The sequence below is a fragment of the Antechinus flavipes genome, chromosome 4 (genome assembly GCF_016432865.1).
Source record: "Antechinus flavipes isolate AdamAnt ecotype Samford, QLD, Australia chromosome 4, AdamAnt_v2, whole genome shotgun sequence".
Classification (NCBI taxonomy): domain Eukaryota; kingdom Metazoa; phylum Chordata; class Mammalia; order Dasyuromorphia; family Dasyuridae; genus Antechinus; species Antechinus flavipes.
In genome coordinates this window covers 386,623,552-386,640,196 of record NC_067401.1, presented here as the reverse complement: position 1 = coordinate 386,640,196, position 16,645 = coordinate 386,623,552, and the positions used below count along the sequence as shown (strand labels likewise).

At 35.9% G+C, this 16,645-nt stretch overlaps 1 protein-coding gene across 8 annotated transcripts in view; it reads left to right on the top strand.

Moving 5' to 3' along the window:
- Positions 1 to 16,645, top strand: part of PPP1R12B (protein phosphatase 1 regulatory subunit 12B) — a 243,147-nt gene that overhangs the window by 137,217 nt on the left and 89,285 nt on the right. For all 8 annotated transcript variants that reach the window (XM_051998636.1, XM_051998633.1, XM_051998634.1 and 5 more), the window contains one exon: positions 14,124 to 14,214. In XM_051998636.1, the coding sequence (XP_051854596.1) occupies positions 14,124 to 14,214 (91 nt within the window). The remainder of the gene's footprint in view (positions 1 to 14,123; positions 14,215 to 16,645) is intronic.

Here is a 16,645-nt window from a genome sequence, read left to right as displayed (position 1 = left end):
TGCCACGTTACACTGATGATTCATAATAAGTCCACTAAACCCCTACCCCATCTTATATTTGCAATGATGATTTTTGTACTCAAGTGTAAGACTTTACATTTATAAATCTCTTTTGAATTTCTTCTTCATGAATTCCTCCATTTGTTCTAACATCCTCTAAAATCTTCTTAATCCGAACTATCACCAAGTGTTTGAACTATTTCTTCCAGATTTGTGTTATCTGAAAATTTGATGAGTATGTTATCTATGCCTTTATCCAAGTCATTGATAAAAGTGTTGCAGCAATGAAAGTCTAAGCACTACAACCATAGACCTTCTGCCATATTAGCACTGAACTATTAACATCTATCCTGAGTTTGGTCCATTAAGGCAAACTGCCTCCCAACCAAAAATTATTAACTAAAATTGATCATGACTGATAAGGGAACTTCTTATTCTAGAATCAAGGCCCAACAGACCCAAAAATGTATAATGACATAAGCAGTCCATGGTTCCAATAGATTTGCCAAGGAATTTACAAAAAATTAAAAGCCTACTCAAAATGTATGTGATAATGTGATAAACAATCTTCCAAAATACTAACTTAATAAGAAAAAAAAAATTTAGCTGCTATAAAATATCTTGCGAGGTGAGCCATCATAACCAGTGTTCTCAGTTATAAAACTTGATAATAAATAGACATGTCCTTTAACTTCATTAAAGTTATTATTATATTCTGATTTTATTATATTAACATTAAAACTGATCTGAAAATATAAGATCAGTCTATCATGAGAAGTAGGCTTAAAAATTATTATTCTTAAACTTATATATATATATAATAAAACAACTCCAAGGGTTCTATAAAGTAAAAGGTTCCAAAAAGTACAAAAACTTTTAAAATTGCTAAAAGAGTACGTAGAGAGATAATATCTAAAATTTCTGACAACAGGGGAGCAAAAAGGGGAAAGAAAAGTGGGGGTCACAGAAGTAATGGTAATTATGTAATCACTTTAAGATTTGCCAAGTGATTATACATGTTGTCTCTTAACAATCCTGTTAAGTAGATATCATTATTATTCTCATTTTATGGGTGAGGAAATTGAGGCTGAAAGAAGTTACCCAGAGTCACAGAGATGGGATGTATGTGGGTATGGGGGATGTTGGGGGTTAGGTGGGGGATAGGATATACACAGTGTTGATCCAAGCTGATCATGAGGTGAATGACAGTCTTGTTTGGGGAATCAGGAACACCTTCATAAAGAAGGTAATGCTTGAACAAAGATTTTAAAAGATGGAAGTGAGGAAGGAGCACATTTCAGGCATGGAGACTGTTGACCATTACAAAGGCACGAGACAAAGAGATAGTGTTGGGAATGTATATGTACAAGCTTGTGGAATTTCCTAGTGAGTGCAAGTGAGTAACATGCAGTAACAAATGAAAGTTTGGCTAGGGCTAGGTTGTGAGAGATTTTAAAAACCAAAAGAGATTGTATTTAATCCTCGGGTTATTGGGAGCCACAGATTTTACTGAGTAGGGGAGGAAGATGATCATGTTTGTGCTTTAAGACTGTCTCCTTGGTAGGTGTGGGAAGGATGAATTGGAGTGGGGAAAGACTTAAATTAGGGAGACCAATCTGGAAGCTGTATCAATTATCCAGGAGTAGGTGATAAGAACTTGAATTAGAGGCATGAAAATGTGAAAAGGTAGAAGAGAAGAGAGAAAAAAGTATCTGTCCATTACAATCAATGGCTTACATTTGGATGCACTTACCTAGCTATGAAAGGAAGAAGAGGTTGCTTTTCCTTTGCCAGCAGGACTTGCCAATTTGGCATAATTCATATTGGCATAAATATGCAGTGACCTTGATAACAAAATCATTACCCTATATGAAAATGGCTTTCTCACTAGGATGAGTGTGTAGGGCTTAATTGACTACTTGTAGACTCAAGAGTTAACAGAGACTGTAAAGAAAGTTCCATCCACCTCATGGGGCAGGTGAGGAAACTATAGGCCCAGAGTGGTAGGGAAGTAGCTCCACCAGAGACACCCAGGTGAGAAGCTAGACCTAGATACGGCCCCTGGATATTTAGTACCCCTGTCACTTAGGCCTAAGGGAGGTCCAAGCAACATTTGTTTCACCCTGTGCCTAAGCATAAAGGGCTGCTGAATAGAAACAAAATGCAGTGTGACTTAGAGGGTTTGGAGGAAGAGTCTGGGAGTTTTCTTTCCATAAACCTGAATAGTGATATTACCCAGTCCTTTTATAGACTTAATGCTCTGCTTTAATTTCACTTTTAATTGGAAAAGTATATCATCATTTGAATGAACAGCCAAATTTCAATTAGTATGGAATAACTGTCTCTTTGCTCCCCCTTCCCTCACCTCCCCTTCCATGGTTGCATTATTCAAATTTAAATTGTATTTCCTTTAGGCTAGAAGCAGTCACCATCTTTTACATAATTATAACTTTGAATAGTGTGAACGGAAATACATGCAGCCACTTCAGGAATTCTTCATTCACACTAATTGGGACCTAGTTATTATATGTCCTCAAATTCTCTACAAATCAAATTTCATATAGAAATAAAAATGTTTATGTTCCAGAAATCTTGTTGGATTATAAAAAGATTATCAAATTGGGCAGTACTTGCAGATCCCTTCCATCCTCATTTAACACATTTACATCAAATCTGGAATCTCATCCCTAAATTTCTGCCTCTTGGGTATCTGCTTACTTACTTCTATGCCGCCCTTGGGGTTTGCCAGCTGGCTTTCTCTCTGTCTCAAGTAAGACTGTACTTACAACTCACATGAAAGGATACAATCACTGGGGTTAGCCCAAGGGCAGAGGAAATGATGCTCAGAAAAAGCTGAATCTGTGCTGTCCTGGCCTGTCTTCTCTTAGAAGGAAGGGAAATGATAGAGGGGGGCCCTCTGCTCTGTACCAAATCACAAGTATCGATCTGCTTGGTACAGTATATAAAATATGCATCTAATGGAATCTTCTTTGGGGAACTGTTATCATCATTGGCTCTGCACAGCCTAAGATTCCAGCCCCCTCCCTTCTCCTCCTCCTCTTTTGTAGACAGCTTCTTAGCAAATTACAAGCTTCACCTCAGGCTTTCTGGGTAGTGGTGACAGTACAAGCCTTCCCTAGTTTCCAAGGGAAACTGGGTGCTGAGACTGCAGTCTTTGCCGGCAGCTGCTTACCTTTCTTTCCTATCCATCTCCACGGTTCTTTTGACCTTCATTCTGCTATGCAGGCCTACACAAGGAGGTAACCGAATGTTTTTTATCAGAAGTAGTCTGTCAGTAGGCAGAGGACACAGTGGTGGGGTCCTAGTGGGGTAGGTGATCAGGGGTGGCAGGCTGCAAATGCCACAGTTGGGAAGAAAATGCCTTGTTCAAGTGTATTGTTCTCTAAATTTGTGCCTATTGCTATGTCTATAAATATCTTGAAAAGGGGGAGCCCATTACTGACTACCTCATAAAACATGAAAGTGCCACACTTAAACAGGAAGAGATTTTTGAGGGGCATGGGGGCGAAAGAAAGAAAAACTTTTAAGTAACAAAATAAAATTAGCCATTTTGCAACTTGGCTGCCTAAAGAAGCAAAATTCTAATAAGTTTAAATACTTCATGAACTGTTTCTAGGTTTTCTGATTTAAAAGGAGGACTTGAAAACAATATCTTTTATTCAGGTTTTTAGAATTCTAGAGAAAATGACTCATGACTATGAGGAGATTTCATGCTTCACCAGCACTCAATCAGACCCATAAGTGACTCTGAGTTTCTGATGGCTCACAACTGCAGTTTGTCCCATATTAGTATATGAAGTATTTGTATCCAAAGCCTACTAAGAAAAACAGCAAAGAGGGATTAAGATTAACATCTCTCTGATGAGACCCTTGTGGCAAGACTCAACAGCAAATTGTGTTCTACAAATAAAATAGTTTTTTATCTTTTCCATATAGTATTAGTGACCAAGATGTGAGTTTCAGTTTTCATCTGGGACACTGAAATGAATACTGAAAGATACACTAAGACATGAGAACAGTTAAAGTTAACTTGAATATACTTAGCTGTACCTATGTTTGGTATCTTACATCATAAACCACAAAGCCAGGAGTGGTTGAAGCTCTGTTTGGAAGGGAAGAAGTCCCACTTTAAAACGAACATTGTGTGACCTTGGGCCCTGCAAAATATAAATAATACTTGGCTACTTAAAGGAAAGAGTATTACCAGATAACTTCTTGAGTCCATTTTAGATTTAAGATAGAAGATTATTATTATTCAGGAATTTTATATTTTACTGCCATTCAAATATTCATACAAGTTAACCTTAAAGAAAACACTATTCTTGGCCTCCTTAAATGTATAGAACAGATGAGGCAACTAGGTGATGTAGTTAATGGAGTCAGGAAGATCTGAGTTTGACACCTGTCTCAGTCATTTACTAGGCACATCCAGCCTCAGTTTCCTCTCCTGTAAAGTGGTAGTAATAGTCACATCTGCCTCAGATTTTGAGCATCAAATCAGAGGATATATCAGTTATCAGCAAGTATTTATGAAGCTCCCTTTTTGTGCTAAGCACTATGTGAAGTGCCTGAGACATGAATACAACTGTGAAACAGTCTCTATTCACAATGATTTTGCATATGGAAGAGAAAATAGATCCATATACAGATTTCAATAGCATGCATGTGTGCAGATAGATAGAGAACAAATAGAAATATACACAAAGAAGTTAAATTCACAGTAGTTTATGAGGGGAGAATTCTAGTAGTTCATGTAATCAAGAAAAACTTCCTTCAGAAAGTGATGCTTTTATAGAAAGAAAGGCACTCTGTGGGGGGTATACTCCAGGCATGGGGCACAGAGGAAAGTAATTGCTTGCATGTATGAGGGACAGAGATTAGCCCAATTTGGTGGGGTCCCAGAGTGTAGGAATCTCAGACAAATAGGATTTTAAAAACTAATGGTGCGGTTCAGATTTTATTCCTGATGCAAATATGAAGTCATTGGGGTGGGTTGAGTAAGGAAGTCAATTGGTCAATTCTACAGTTATGGGAAAATTACTTTGGTATCATGGTTTGTGATAGACTAGAGGCATGGACACTGATGAGGAGGCTTTTGTAATGATCTATAATTAGGATAGGAAATGATGAAGGCCTGACTTCAGCTGGTAAATGTATGTGAGAGATGATGTGAAGGCAGTTAATTGGATATGTGGAAGAGGTAGAATGAAAAACCCAGAATAAAAATGTCAAGATTATGCACCTGAGACTGGTGGCCCTCAATAGAAAGAGGAAGGTTTGGAAGAAGGGGAGGATTTAAGGGGAAGATAATGAATTGAATTTTTCAGATCTATTTAAACTACTTGACAGTCTTAAATTACTGAAGACTGGCCAACTGGATGATGATGATTTAAAAAAAAAAAAAACATTGTGGTAGAAATTCACTTCCTTTTACAATTGTATCTCTCAGTTTTATTTAACAATTTTCCCTTGTTATAAAAGGGAGTTCTCTGCAAATGGGATATAGCAGGAAACAGTTATATTATTTTTTAAAAGGCATCAATAAAGTTTAAACAAAGAAGTTGTTAAATAAATGCTTGTTGATTAAAGAATTGAAGACAAAAATGGCTCTAATCAAGACTGAAAGGATTATGGAAAGCAGAATACTAATAAAATATTGATGATAAGCTGTGAAATTGGCTCTACTCTTCTGGAAATCATTCCAAAAATATGGGATAAAAGAGCATACTGGCAAATGTATTACAGCCAGCTCCCCCACAAGAAAAAAAGTATGCACAATGAAAATTTAACAACCAGCTCTTGAGATCCAGTTCAAACTGGCTGTGGAGAACAGTGACTAAAATTATTCATACTTTTTGTTCTAGGAAACCCTTTGCTGTGCATGTACTTCAAGGATTTCAATGACAAAGAAATCCTTATTCAACATATATTCACAGCTACACTTTTTGTGGTGGCCCAGAATTAGAAACAAAGTGATTACCATTGATTGGGGAATGGCTGATTGAGCAAACTGGGGTATTTAGATGTAATCAGATATTATTGTGCAGCAAGAAATAACTTTGTGAACCTAGGTAAGTCACATAAACCCTCATTGCAAACTCACTAAAAGTGTAAGTTGCAGGGAATTTTGCTTATCTAGGAGTTCCTTTTGTCAATGAAATCACATGTCTAATAACTGACCCCATTCCACCATCTCATAAATGATAACACCACCAAAAAGTGGCCAAACCTTGAGCCATTCCATCATTAGGCTTGCTCTAGAAGAAGAAATCATGACATACAAAGAGATCACAGGACAGGATATCACAGGCAGTCAGATTGTTTTTGCTGAACTGTTCAAGTTTGGTATGATCTGGGGAGGAATTCTGTATTTAAAAATGACTTATAAAAAACAAAAAGCTTCTTTATTTTTTTAATTAAAAACAATTTTTTTAAAAAAAATAGTGGGTTTTCCCTCAGTGGAGACTTTCAAGTAAAGGCTGGTTGATTGCTCAATAAGATTGTTGTTTGAGATAAATTTATTAAGTTTCTAATTAGACTGGAATTCTTCTGAGTTATCTTTTTTCTTGTAAATTTTATGATTCTCCAGCCTCCTTGTCTTTGCTCACATTATTCTTTTTCTCTGAAATGTTCTTCCCATTTGAACTCTTAGATATCCCCCACCCCTTTTTCATTGTTTTCTTTTTTTTTTTTTTCCTGGTTATACATATACGTTAACTTTTTATTTTTTTGATGCACATTTCTTTATGAATCTTGTTGGGAGAGAAAAATCAGAACAAAAGGGAAAAAATAAGAGAAGAAAAAAAAAACAAGAAAAAGGGAGAAAAAGTGAACAAAGCATATATTGATTTATAGTCAATCTCCATAGTTTTCTTTTTTGATACTATGGCATTTTCTATCCAAAGTTTATTGGAATTGCCTTGGGTCACTGAATTGCTGAGAAAAACCAAGTCTTTCATAGTTGATCATTGAACAATCTTGCTTTTACTATGTAAAATGTATTCTTAGTTTTACTTATTTCAGTCAGTATCAATTCGTGTAAATTTTTCTAGGTCATTCTAAAATCACCTTGTCCATCATTTTTCATAGAACAATTCCATTATTTTCATATACCATAATTTATTCAGCCATTCCCCAAATTGATGGGCATCTACTCATTTCCCAATTCTTTGCCAGCACACACAAAAAAATACTACAAACATTTTTGCATAACATTTTCCCTCTTTTATGATTTCCAGAAACACTGCTGGGTCAAAGGGTATGCACAGTTTTATAGCCCTTTCGGCATAGTTCCAAATTACTCTCCAGAATGGTTGGATCATTTCACAATTCCACCAGCAATGCATTAAGTGTCCTAGTTTTCCCACATCCCCTCCAACATTTGTCATTATTTTTTCCTGTCCTAGAGAATTTGCATTTCTCTAATCAGTAACGATTGAGGATTTTTTCATATTATGATAGAGGGCTTTAATTTCATTATTTGAAAATTATCTGTTCATATCCTTTGACCATTGGGTCACAATTAGGGAATGATTTGTATTCTTATAAATTTGACACAGTTCTTTATTTTAGAAATGAGGCCTTTATCAGAGACTGACTATAAAAATATTTTCCCAGCTTTGTACTTCCCTTTTAATCTTGTTTGTATTGGTTTTGTTAGTGCAAAAACTTTTAAATTTAATATAATCACAGTTGTCTGTTTTGTGTTTTATAATGTTCTCTAGTTCTTCTTTGGTCATAAATTCCTCCCTTCTCCAAAGATCTGATAGGTAAACTATCCTTTGCTTTCCTAATTTGCCTCTGGTATCATCCTTTACATCTAAATCATGTATACATTTTGACTTTATTTTGGTATGGAGTGTGAGATGTGGATCTATGCTGAGTTTCTCTGACTTATTATTTTCCAGTTTTCCCAATAATTTTTGTGAAATAGTGAGTTCTTATTCTAGAAGCTGGCATTGGAGGGTTTATCAAATACTAGATTACTATAATTATTGATTATTGTGTCATGTGTATCTAACCTATTCCACTGATCTACCCCTCTATTTCTTAGCTAATACCAAATGGTTTGATGACTACTGCTTTATAATATAATTTTAGGTCTGGTACTACTAGGCCATAGTCCTTTCTTTCTTTCTTTCTTTCTTTCTTTCTTTCTTTCTTTCTTTCTTTCTTTCTTTCTTTCTTTCTCTCTCTCTCTCTCTCTCTCTCTCTCTCTCTCTCTCTTTCTTTCTTTCTTCTTTCTTTCTTTCTTTCTTTCTTTCTTTCTTTCTTTCTTTCTTTCTTTCTTTCTTTCTTTCTTTCTTTTTCATTATCTCCCTTGACATTCTTGACTTTTTGTTCTTTCAATTGAATTTTGTTATTATTTTTTCTAGCAATTTTGTAATAGTCTGATACAGTGTAACAGTATGGCACTGAACAAATAGAACAATTTATGTAGCATTGTCATTTTTATATTAGCTTGGCCTACCTATGAACAATTGATATTTTCTAGATTTAGATCAGACTTTATTTGTGTGATAAGTGTTTTCTAATTGTATTAATATAATTCCTGGATTTTTCTTGGCAGGTAGACACCCAAATATTTTATTTTGTCTACAGTTATTTTAAATAGAATTTCTCTTTCTATCTCTTACTGCTGGGCTAGATATTCTTAACTGTCAAAATCAACTACTGTCCCCCCGGGGAAGTCTTCTCTGATCTCCCTTCATGAGCTCAGATTTCATATAACTTTTTGTTGCTACCTTTTAACTCACTATATATATATAATTGTGCAATGTAGGATTGTTATGATGGTTGTATGTATGTTTTTAACATTTCCATCTTTGACAATTTAAGTCCTTAAGGGCAGGGACGTTAAACTCACAACCCATCTTAATTGAATTAAATTAATTATATAATTTAAATTTTTTTTTCCAACTTTTTTCCCCTTCTTAATGTTCCTCCTTCTTTAATAGAAAAAGAAAAAAAGAAAAACAGAACTCTTGTTATAATGAGGCATAGGCATGCAAATAACCCCCCATTGGCCATGTCAGTAACTTTATTTCATTCTATATATTTAGTCTGTTATCCTCTGTTAGGAAGTGAGCAGTACTGTTCATTGTGCCTCTGGAATCATAATTCAGCATTGCATTAGATCAGAGTTCTTAAGTCTTTCATAATTGTTTGTTTTTTCAGTGTTGTTATGCTATAAATGTTTTTCCTAGTTATGCCACAAGTTTTCTTAGATTTCTCCAAAACTGTCCCCTTTGTCATTTCTTATAACTCAATTGTATTGTTGTATTACATTCTCATAATTTGTTCAGACATTCCCCAATTAAAAGTCACCCACTGGTTTCCAATTCTTTGCTATCGCAAAAAGAAAAGCCATAAATAATGTTGTGCATATAGAACTGTTTCCTTCTTCTTTTATCTCTTTGGGATATAGACAAGATAGAAGTATCAAAGGATATGCATAGTTTAATAATTGGTTGGGGATGTGGGGGGAGTATAAATGCAAATTACTTTCCAGAATATTTATACCAATTCATATTGCTGTGTCGTCTTGTAGAATTGCTGGTTTTATGTTTTATGCAGTGTGTTCCTTGTCTTCTAAAAACTGTATTCAAAGGCTTTTTCTCTTTCTTTGTATGAGGGAAAAATGGAATAGAATTTCTCGATCTTCATTTTGAGAACACATTTCTTTTGTCTCCATAAGAAACCCCTTATCCTTTTATATTCCAGTGAGGCAAACTTTAATCTCCCATAATATTATTTTTCCTCTTTTCCTTCTTCTTCAGAGTATTCTTTCTTACTGGGATGGAACATGATTTCTTGGGAAGTAAACTTAAAAACTTAAAAGTTTTTGAGAGTTTCCTATCTAAAGATAATTAAGATAGGTTAAATTATTAGGAGATATGACCATCATACAGTATAATAAGTCTTTGCCCAAGTCATCACAATAGGGTCATGTCTTCTTCTTTATTGTTACTATTCATTCTTCAAGTTTTAAAATATTGTGTGCAGTCTCTCAAGACAAAATTGAATTATTTTCTTTTTCCTGTCTTCATAATATATTAGGGACCACTGTAATTTGTAAAGAGAAAAAATAGTGTCAAAGTATGAAAACAGGCTTAATTTTCCAAAGTAAAATGTTGGATACCACTAGCTAAATAGCAGTTAGAATCATAATAAATGTTCCTGATTTCCTACAAAGAAATAAACATATATACACTGGTAGACATGTATATGTGTGAGTGTGTGTCTGCTGTGGTGTTTTTTCTGTTATACTCACTTCTCAGTCTGCATCAGTTACACTCCTTTCTCTAATGCCATTCAGTAGTACATTAATAGGAATAGAGGGGGCATCTGGGGAGGATAATGCAGTGGTGAAATCTGGTAAGATGTAAACATCATTAGGACAAAGGAGTTTAAATACCTTCAGTCTCTCTTCCCATGTCACTGTTTAATAGTAAACTTAAAGGAGTTGATTAGAAATACTGTTTGTCAGGATGTCAGAAGATCTAGCAGTGGATTAGAAGTTTTTGTTTCTATATCATGAATTAAGGTGTATTCCACTTCTTATTACTATGAGGAATAATGAAATATGCAAACAAATGGGGGAAAACTAAGAATATAGTGACAGAAACTGTGACTATTACACTGAAAAGAACAGAAGGAAGGAAATTCAGGACAGTATCATCCATCTGTTGGGTTCCCCTCCAAGAGCAGTGACTGCTTTATGAAATAGAGCCTATCTGAGAAATATAGTGCTTGATTTCAAAGATCTGAGTTCTTTTTACAGTGCTCTGATGGTCTACAAGGTGATCTCCAGCCTGTTATTTCCATTCTATTATTCTAATAGAATACTGACAAAAAGGAGGATTATTAAATAGGTCTTTTTACTGTATCACTGAGATAATCTGGATTCATGAGAGCCATTTCTAGTCAGACTGATATACATCTGACCACTGGACCCAGGTGGCTCTGGAGGGGAAATTGAAACAGGTGACCTTGCCTAATCCTCCTTCACTGAAATCAAAGTCACTTGTTATCATGGCATCACCTTCCTGATGTCATGGTCCTCTCAAGAATGAAGGACAAACAACAGATTTGTACTATGGGGTGTTATTTGTTGTTGTTGTTGCATTTTTTTTTTTAATGAGTAACATGCTTTGAATCTTCAGAGACAGACAAATTCTTTCTTAATAATCATTCCTTAGATCTGTGGTACAGTAGAAAAAATGCCATATTTTAAGTCAGGGGACCTGGGATCAAATTCCAGCACTTTCACTTAGTACTGTGTTTTGGTGGACTAGTTATTTGCCTTCTGAATTTCCATTTCTTCATTTGTAAAGTGAGAGATTTGAATTTGGTGATCTCTAAGGGTCCTTCCAACTTTAAATCTATGATAATTCAGTGCCTACTAACTTTCTTCCTCCTTTTAGACCCCCATGAAAGTTTTTTAGAAAAGGCAGAGGGAAGAATGTGAATTAAGCAGGAGTCTCTTGGGAGTGGGATTGGAAATAGGGAGGGAAGGATATGATTTTCCCCCCTTCCTTTTGGCATCTTTGCCATTCACTATTACTTCCATCCCAGCTATAAAGTAATTAGATACTCCCATCTTGTATTAAAAATAGCAATCAAATGTTTAACTGTCACTAGGATCTGATTGGATGATAATTTTGGTTAGAGTAAACCCTTAATGTTATTATCATCCAGAAGGATTCTTCTTCCATAGTCTGAAATTCCTTTATCAGATCATAAATTCCTGTTATTCTGTCTCTGCCTTACCCTTTAAATGTAGTCTTCTGACCCTTCCATTGTATGATGTATGATTCCTGATGTTTAACAAGATTCCTTTCATTTATGAACTTCTCATATTTCTTCCGTCTTCTGGTGCTCAGGTAGCCCTGCCTTCCCTCAGACATTCATAAGTGCCCTCTCTCACACTAGCTGTGCTTTCTTTTGCACCCCCTGACACACTAATTCTAGTGGAAGAATTTGGAATATTCGTTGTTCCTCATGGCCATTGTCAAATTCTCCCTTTGCCACTGTCATTCAGAGACTTCTCCCCTTCTTTGCTATTTACTCAAATCTTTCTATCAATTAGGATTTTGTTGTCAATTATTTACTAACCTACAGATCATTCTATCTCCTTTCCCAAGGAATTTGTCATATACTTTATGGTTTTTCACCATACTTTATGTCTCTGTTAGGAGAAAATCCAAATGCATATTGTTTTTTTCTCAAATAGTCTAATCTACCCATTTCAAAATCTTCTGATCTTTTATAATCCATTCTTTTTCTCCATCTTAAATATAGGAAGAGTCACATCCTTCAGCTCTACATTACCCATAAATATTCCACTTCTATAATCAGAAATCCTGAAATTCCTTTCTCATATCATATCCTCATATTCTTTGTTTTCACCATAATCTCCAATCCTTCTATCCCTTAGTATTATCTCAGACCATCATTTTAAATTAAATTTCAATTTTTCCCCCTCAATTTTATACCACACCAGACTCTAACACAGAATTACTCTCACAATCAGCTTCTTTCACCTAATATATGGTTGAGCAAAGCTGAAAACAGTCATGCAGCTCTATTGCCTGGACCATTCCAAATTTGTGTTAATCTAATTTCAGCTGTCCCTAGCCACAATAAGATAATACAGGTAGTTTGCTTATGGAGAAAATGGGATAGGTGTACAACTCTGAAAACTTTGATAGTCACACATTTAAAAAAAAAAACCTAATTAAAAAAAACTGGTCGCATAATTTTATATATGTTAAAATATTAAGAACCACCTTAGTACTACAGTAAATAATTGGCGGAATGGATGGATGAGAATAGTTTGTTCCAGTGGCCATGAAGGTGGCTGAAGCTGCCACTGTAGAGTACTACATCTAAGACACCAAGGTCATCCTTTGCATCCTGGGTCATTGCCAGTCCTCTTGACTTTTATCTTGCCACTCTGGAAGAGAATGAGGCTGACAATTGCGCAATTCTGCCTCACTTAAATCCAATTCATGCATGAGTCAAGACATCATCCACGATGTCATTGGGCCTTTTTGAAATGAAGGGCAAACCACAGCAATAAATAATGATTTGACAAGTCCTTGAGCTTAGCCTCAGGCTATTGCTCATTCTGTGTCCTTGGACAGGAAACAAGTTGGGCTGAATGAAACTTGAGCCTGAAGGCATGGCGGAAGGAGTACAGACTGGAGGTAGTTTGGACCAGCATTCCTTCATATACAGCTCTCACTGCACCAGAAGAGATATATTCAGTATAGCACCTTGCCTTGACAAAGACCTAGAAGTGGAGGGTGGAAGGGTTGCAGTTTAAGAGTTATTGTGAAACATGCGTTTTTCTGCATACTGGCTGTATCTCAGGAAAGAAATTACAAAGAAGCAAATTCAAAATTCACGTGCTAAAAAAAAAATAATAATAACAGAACTAACAGTACTTTCACTCCAAGTTGATTCTTTATCCCACCCCTTTTAAAGTGTTCCAAACTTTCCCATCTGAGGATCTGACCTCATACTTCACTGAAAATAGAAACTATTTGCCTTGAGTTCCTCCTCTCAATTTTTATTCATTTTTTGACATCACCTTCCATTCTCTTCTACTTTACTTTTATGAAGAGATGAGTTCTTGCCTAGCAATTCTCCTGCTTGTTAAAATTCTAGCGATTCTATTTCCTTTAGCATTAAATTTAAACTCTTACTTGATTCCTAAAGTCATTTACAACTAATAAGCATCTATTAAGAGTCTACTATCTGCCAGGCAATAGGCTAGCACACAAAGACAAAAATGAAATAGACCCTGCCCAAGAAGAAATTACTTTCCTTTGGGAAAAACAACATGTATACAATCTAAACAAAATTAATTGAAAGTGATGTGCAGGGGGAGGAAACTAATACTTGTGGGGGAGAGGGGGATAATGAATGGGAAAGTTTCACGTTGAAAAATGATAGTTTTGAAGGGAACCTTGCCTAGTAGATGGTAGTCATTTAATTGATTCTTGTTGTTGGACTGATTGATAAAGAAATATAAGTAATTCTAAATTTGCAGCAAAGTACAGTTATTCTAATGTTGATTTTTAATTCCCTATCAGGTCATATCTAACACCTGTACGGGATGAGGAAGCAGAGTCCCAGCGGAAAGCACGTTCCAGACAAGCTCGGCAGACTCGAAGATCTACCCAGGTAAATCAAGTTAAACCAATAAGCAAGAGTATAGGTCTTTTCTCTATTTGTCTCCCCACTTATATATGTTTGTCTCTTTCTCCTTCTATGGTGATTAGTTTATATTATCTGTAAGTGCAATAGTAGCAAATTGTGAAGTAGTTACTTGATAGAAGTACTTACTACCTACTGTCCAGGAGCTATTACTTTCCAATGTGGTCTTGAGATTTGACCATTGACATGTGACCACTGGAACTCAGTTAAGCAACCACGTATCGACTGCTATGTTCATACTATAAAACTAAAAAGAAAAAAAAAAGAAAATTGTTTCTTCTTTTCCAGGAGAGGTTATAATTTGTGTCCATTTAAGAAAATTTAAGAAGAAAGAACACTAAGGATTGAATCAGGAAAGGCTTCCTATAGGAGGGAGCACTTGAGCCTAATCTTAAAGGAAACTAGAGACTTTAAGAGATAGAAGTGAGGAAGAAGTGTTTTTCAGATGTAGGGAATGACCTATACAAAAGGTATGAAGATGAGAGTTGCAATATTGAGTCCTTGGAATGAAAATACATCATTTTGACTAAATTGTAGATTATGTTAGAGCAAGTAATATGCTATGTAAAAGTAAGTGGAAATCAAATTGTGCGGGGCTTTAAATTCCAGACTTAGGACTTTATATTTTGTCCTAGAAGCAATAGATAACCAAACACTTTTCTTATTTGAGAATATCTTGTCTTCTCAGTAATCCCGGATATGCTTGATTCTTCCTTCTTCTGCAACTTACGTGTACAATCATAGACATAGATAACCAAACACTTTTCTTATTTGAGAATATCTTGTCTTCTCAGTAATCCCGGATATGCTTGATTCTTCCTTCTTCTGCAACTTATGTATACAATCACAGACCAGAACTTAATAATTGTAAAATTACAATAATTTTTATATCCATCCTTTTCCTTTCAGACACAAAAGCATCACAATTAAGAGATCATTGTAACTTTAGAGAAAGCAGTTTCAGTGGAATAATGAGGTCAGAAGTTAAATTGAAAGGAATTAAAAAGTGGGTAGGACAAAAAAAGTGGAGGTCCTTTTTGTAGAGGGCCTTCTCAAGGAGTTTGGCCACAAAGGGCAGAGGAGAGAGAAAATAGTCTCAGGGATGGAAGGATCAAGTGAGGGCTGTTTGTTTGAGGATGGGGAAGTCCTGGGCACATTTGTAGGCAAAAGAAAAGGAGCCAGTAGATTGGGAGAGACTGAAAATAAGGGACAGATTGAGGAAGACAGAGGGAACAATCTGTCAGAGACTGCTTGTGCAGGTGGAGAGATGGGTCTTGGTAAAGTATAAGACCACTCTTTATGTGACAAGGGTGAAAGAGGAGATAGATGACAGAAGGCATCTGAAAGGCATAAATGAGATTGGGAAGAGGGGAAAGGAAGGAGCTCAGGACAAACGGACTTATTTTTCTTCTATAAAACGTGAGGCAAGGTTCTCAGTTGAGAGGCTGGGGGTAGGGGGAGCCAAGGGAAGTTTGGAAAGGGATGAAAATGTTTGAAAGAGCCATTGGGGAACGTGGGATAGTGAGTTAATAAGGAAAGTAAAATAGGATTCTGTAGTGACAATGAGATTCCAGTTGAGGCCTTGCAGCATAAATTTGTAGTAAACAGTAATTTGTGTGATTTTTCTCTACCTACATTCAGAAGTCTATGTACATCTGAACGTGATAGATAATGGGAGTGATCCAAGAATGACACATGGTGGACACAATCAGCAGGATGGGAGCCAGGAACTTGAGAGAAGAGGGCAGCATTAAGTTAAACTGGTTCATCAAGGAGTCAAAACAGATAAGAGTCAATGTGAAAGAACTGAGGGGTCAAGGGATTGGAGGTCATGGTGTGGATAAAGAGTAGACTTTTATAAAGGAAGACTGAGGGAGGGATAGAAAGCCAAAATATTATGATTAGATAAAGGAATAGTAGAATTCTTGAACTTGGAAGTGGCACATTCGTGTGTGATGACAAGATTAAGGGTATGACCTTCTTTATGTGAGGCTTAAGGACACAAGTATGTTACTAGTTAGGGGGTTTAAGGGAGAGTTAATATGAACATTGCAGTACCTCAGTATGAGAACATGAGATGCATAAAAACAAGATAATCTGAGGAAAGGGAGAGCACTGGCAACTTAGGGAATCAGAGAAGGATTTGAGATGGAACTGGTACCTGAACTGATACTTGAAGGAACTAAGGATTCCAAGAAGTGAAAGGGAGAAGAAAGTGTATTTTGAGCAAGGGAAATCCATTTCAAAGAGTAGAGATGGAAGATGAGAAGCCATCTAGAGCATAGTCTGGGTAGGATATAAAGGATATGAAATTAAGTAAGAAATTCAAAAAGGATGATAAAAGCAGATCGTGAGAGGCTGTAAATGCAAAGTGGAGGAGCTGGTATTTTATCCCTGA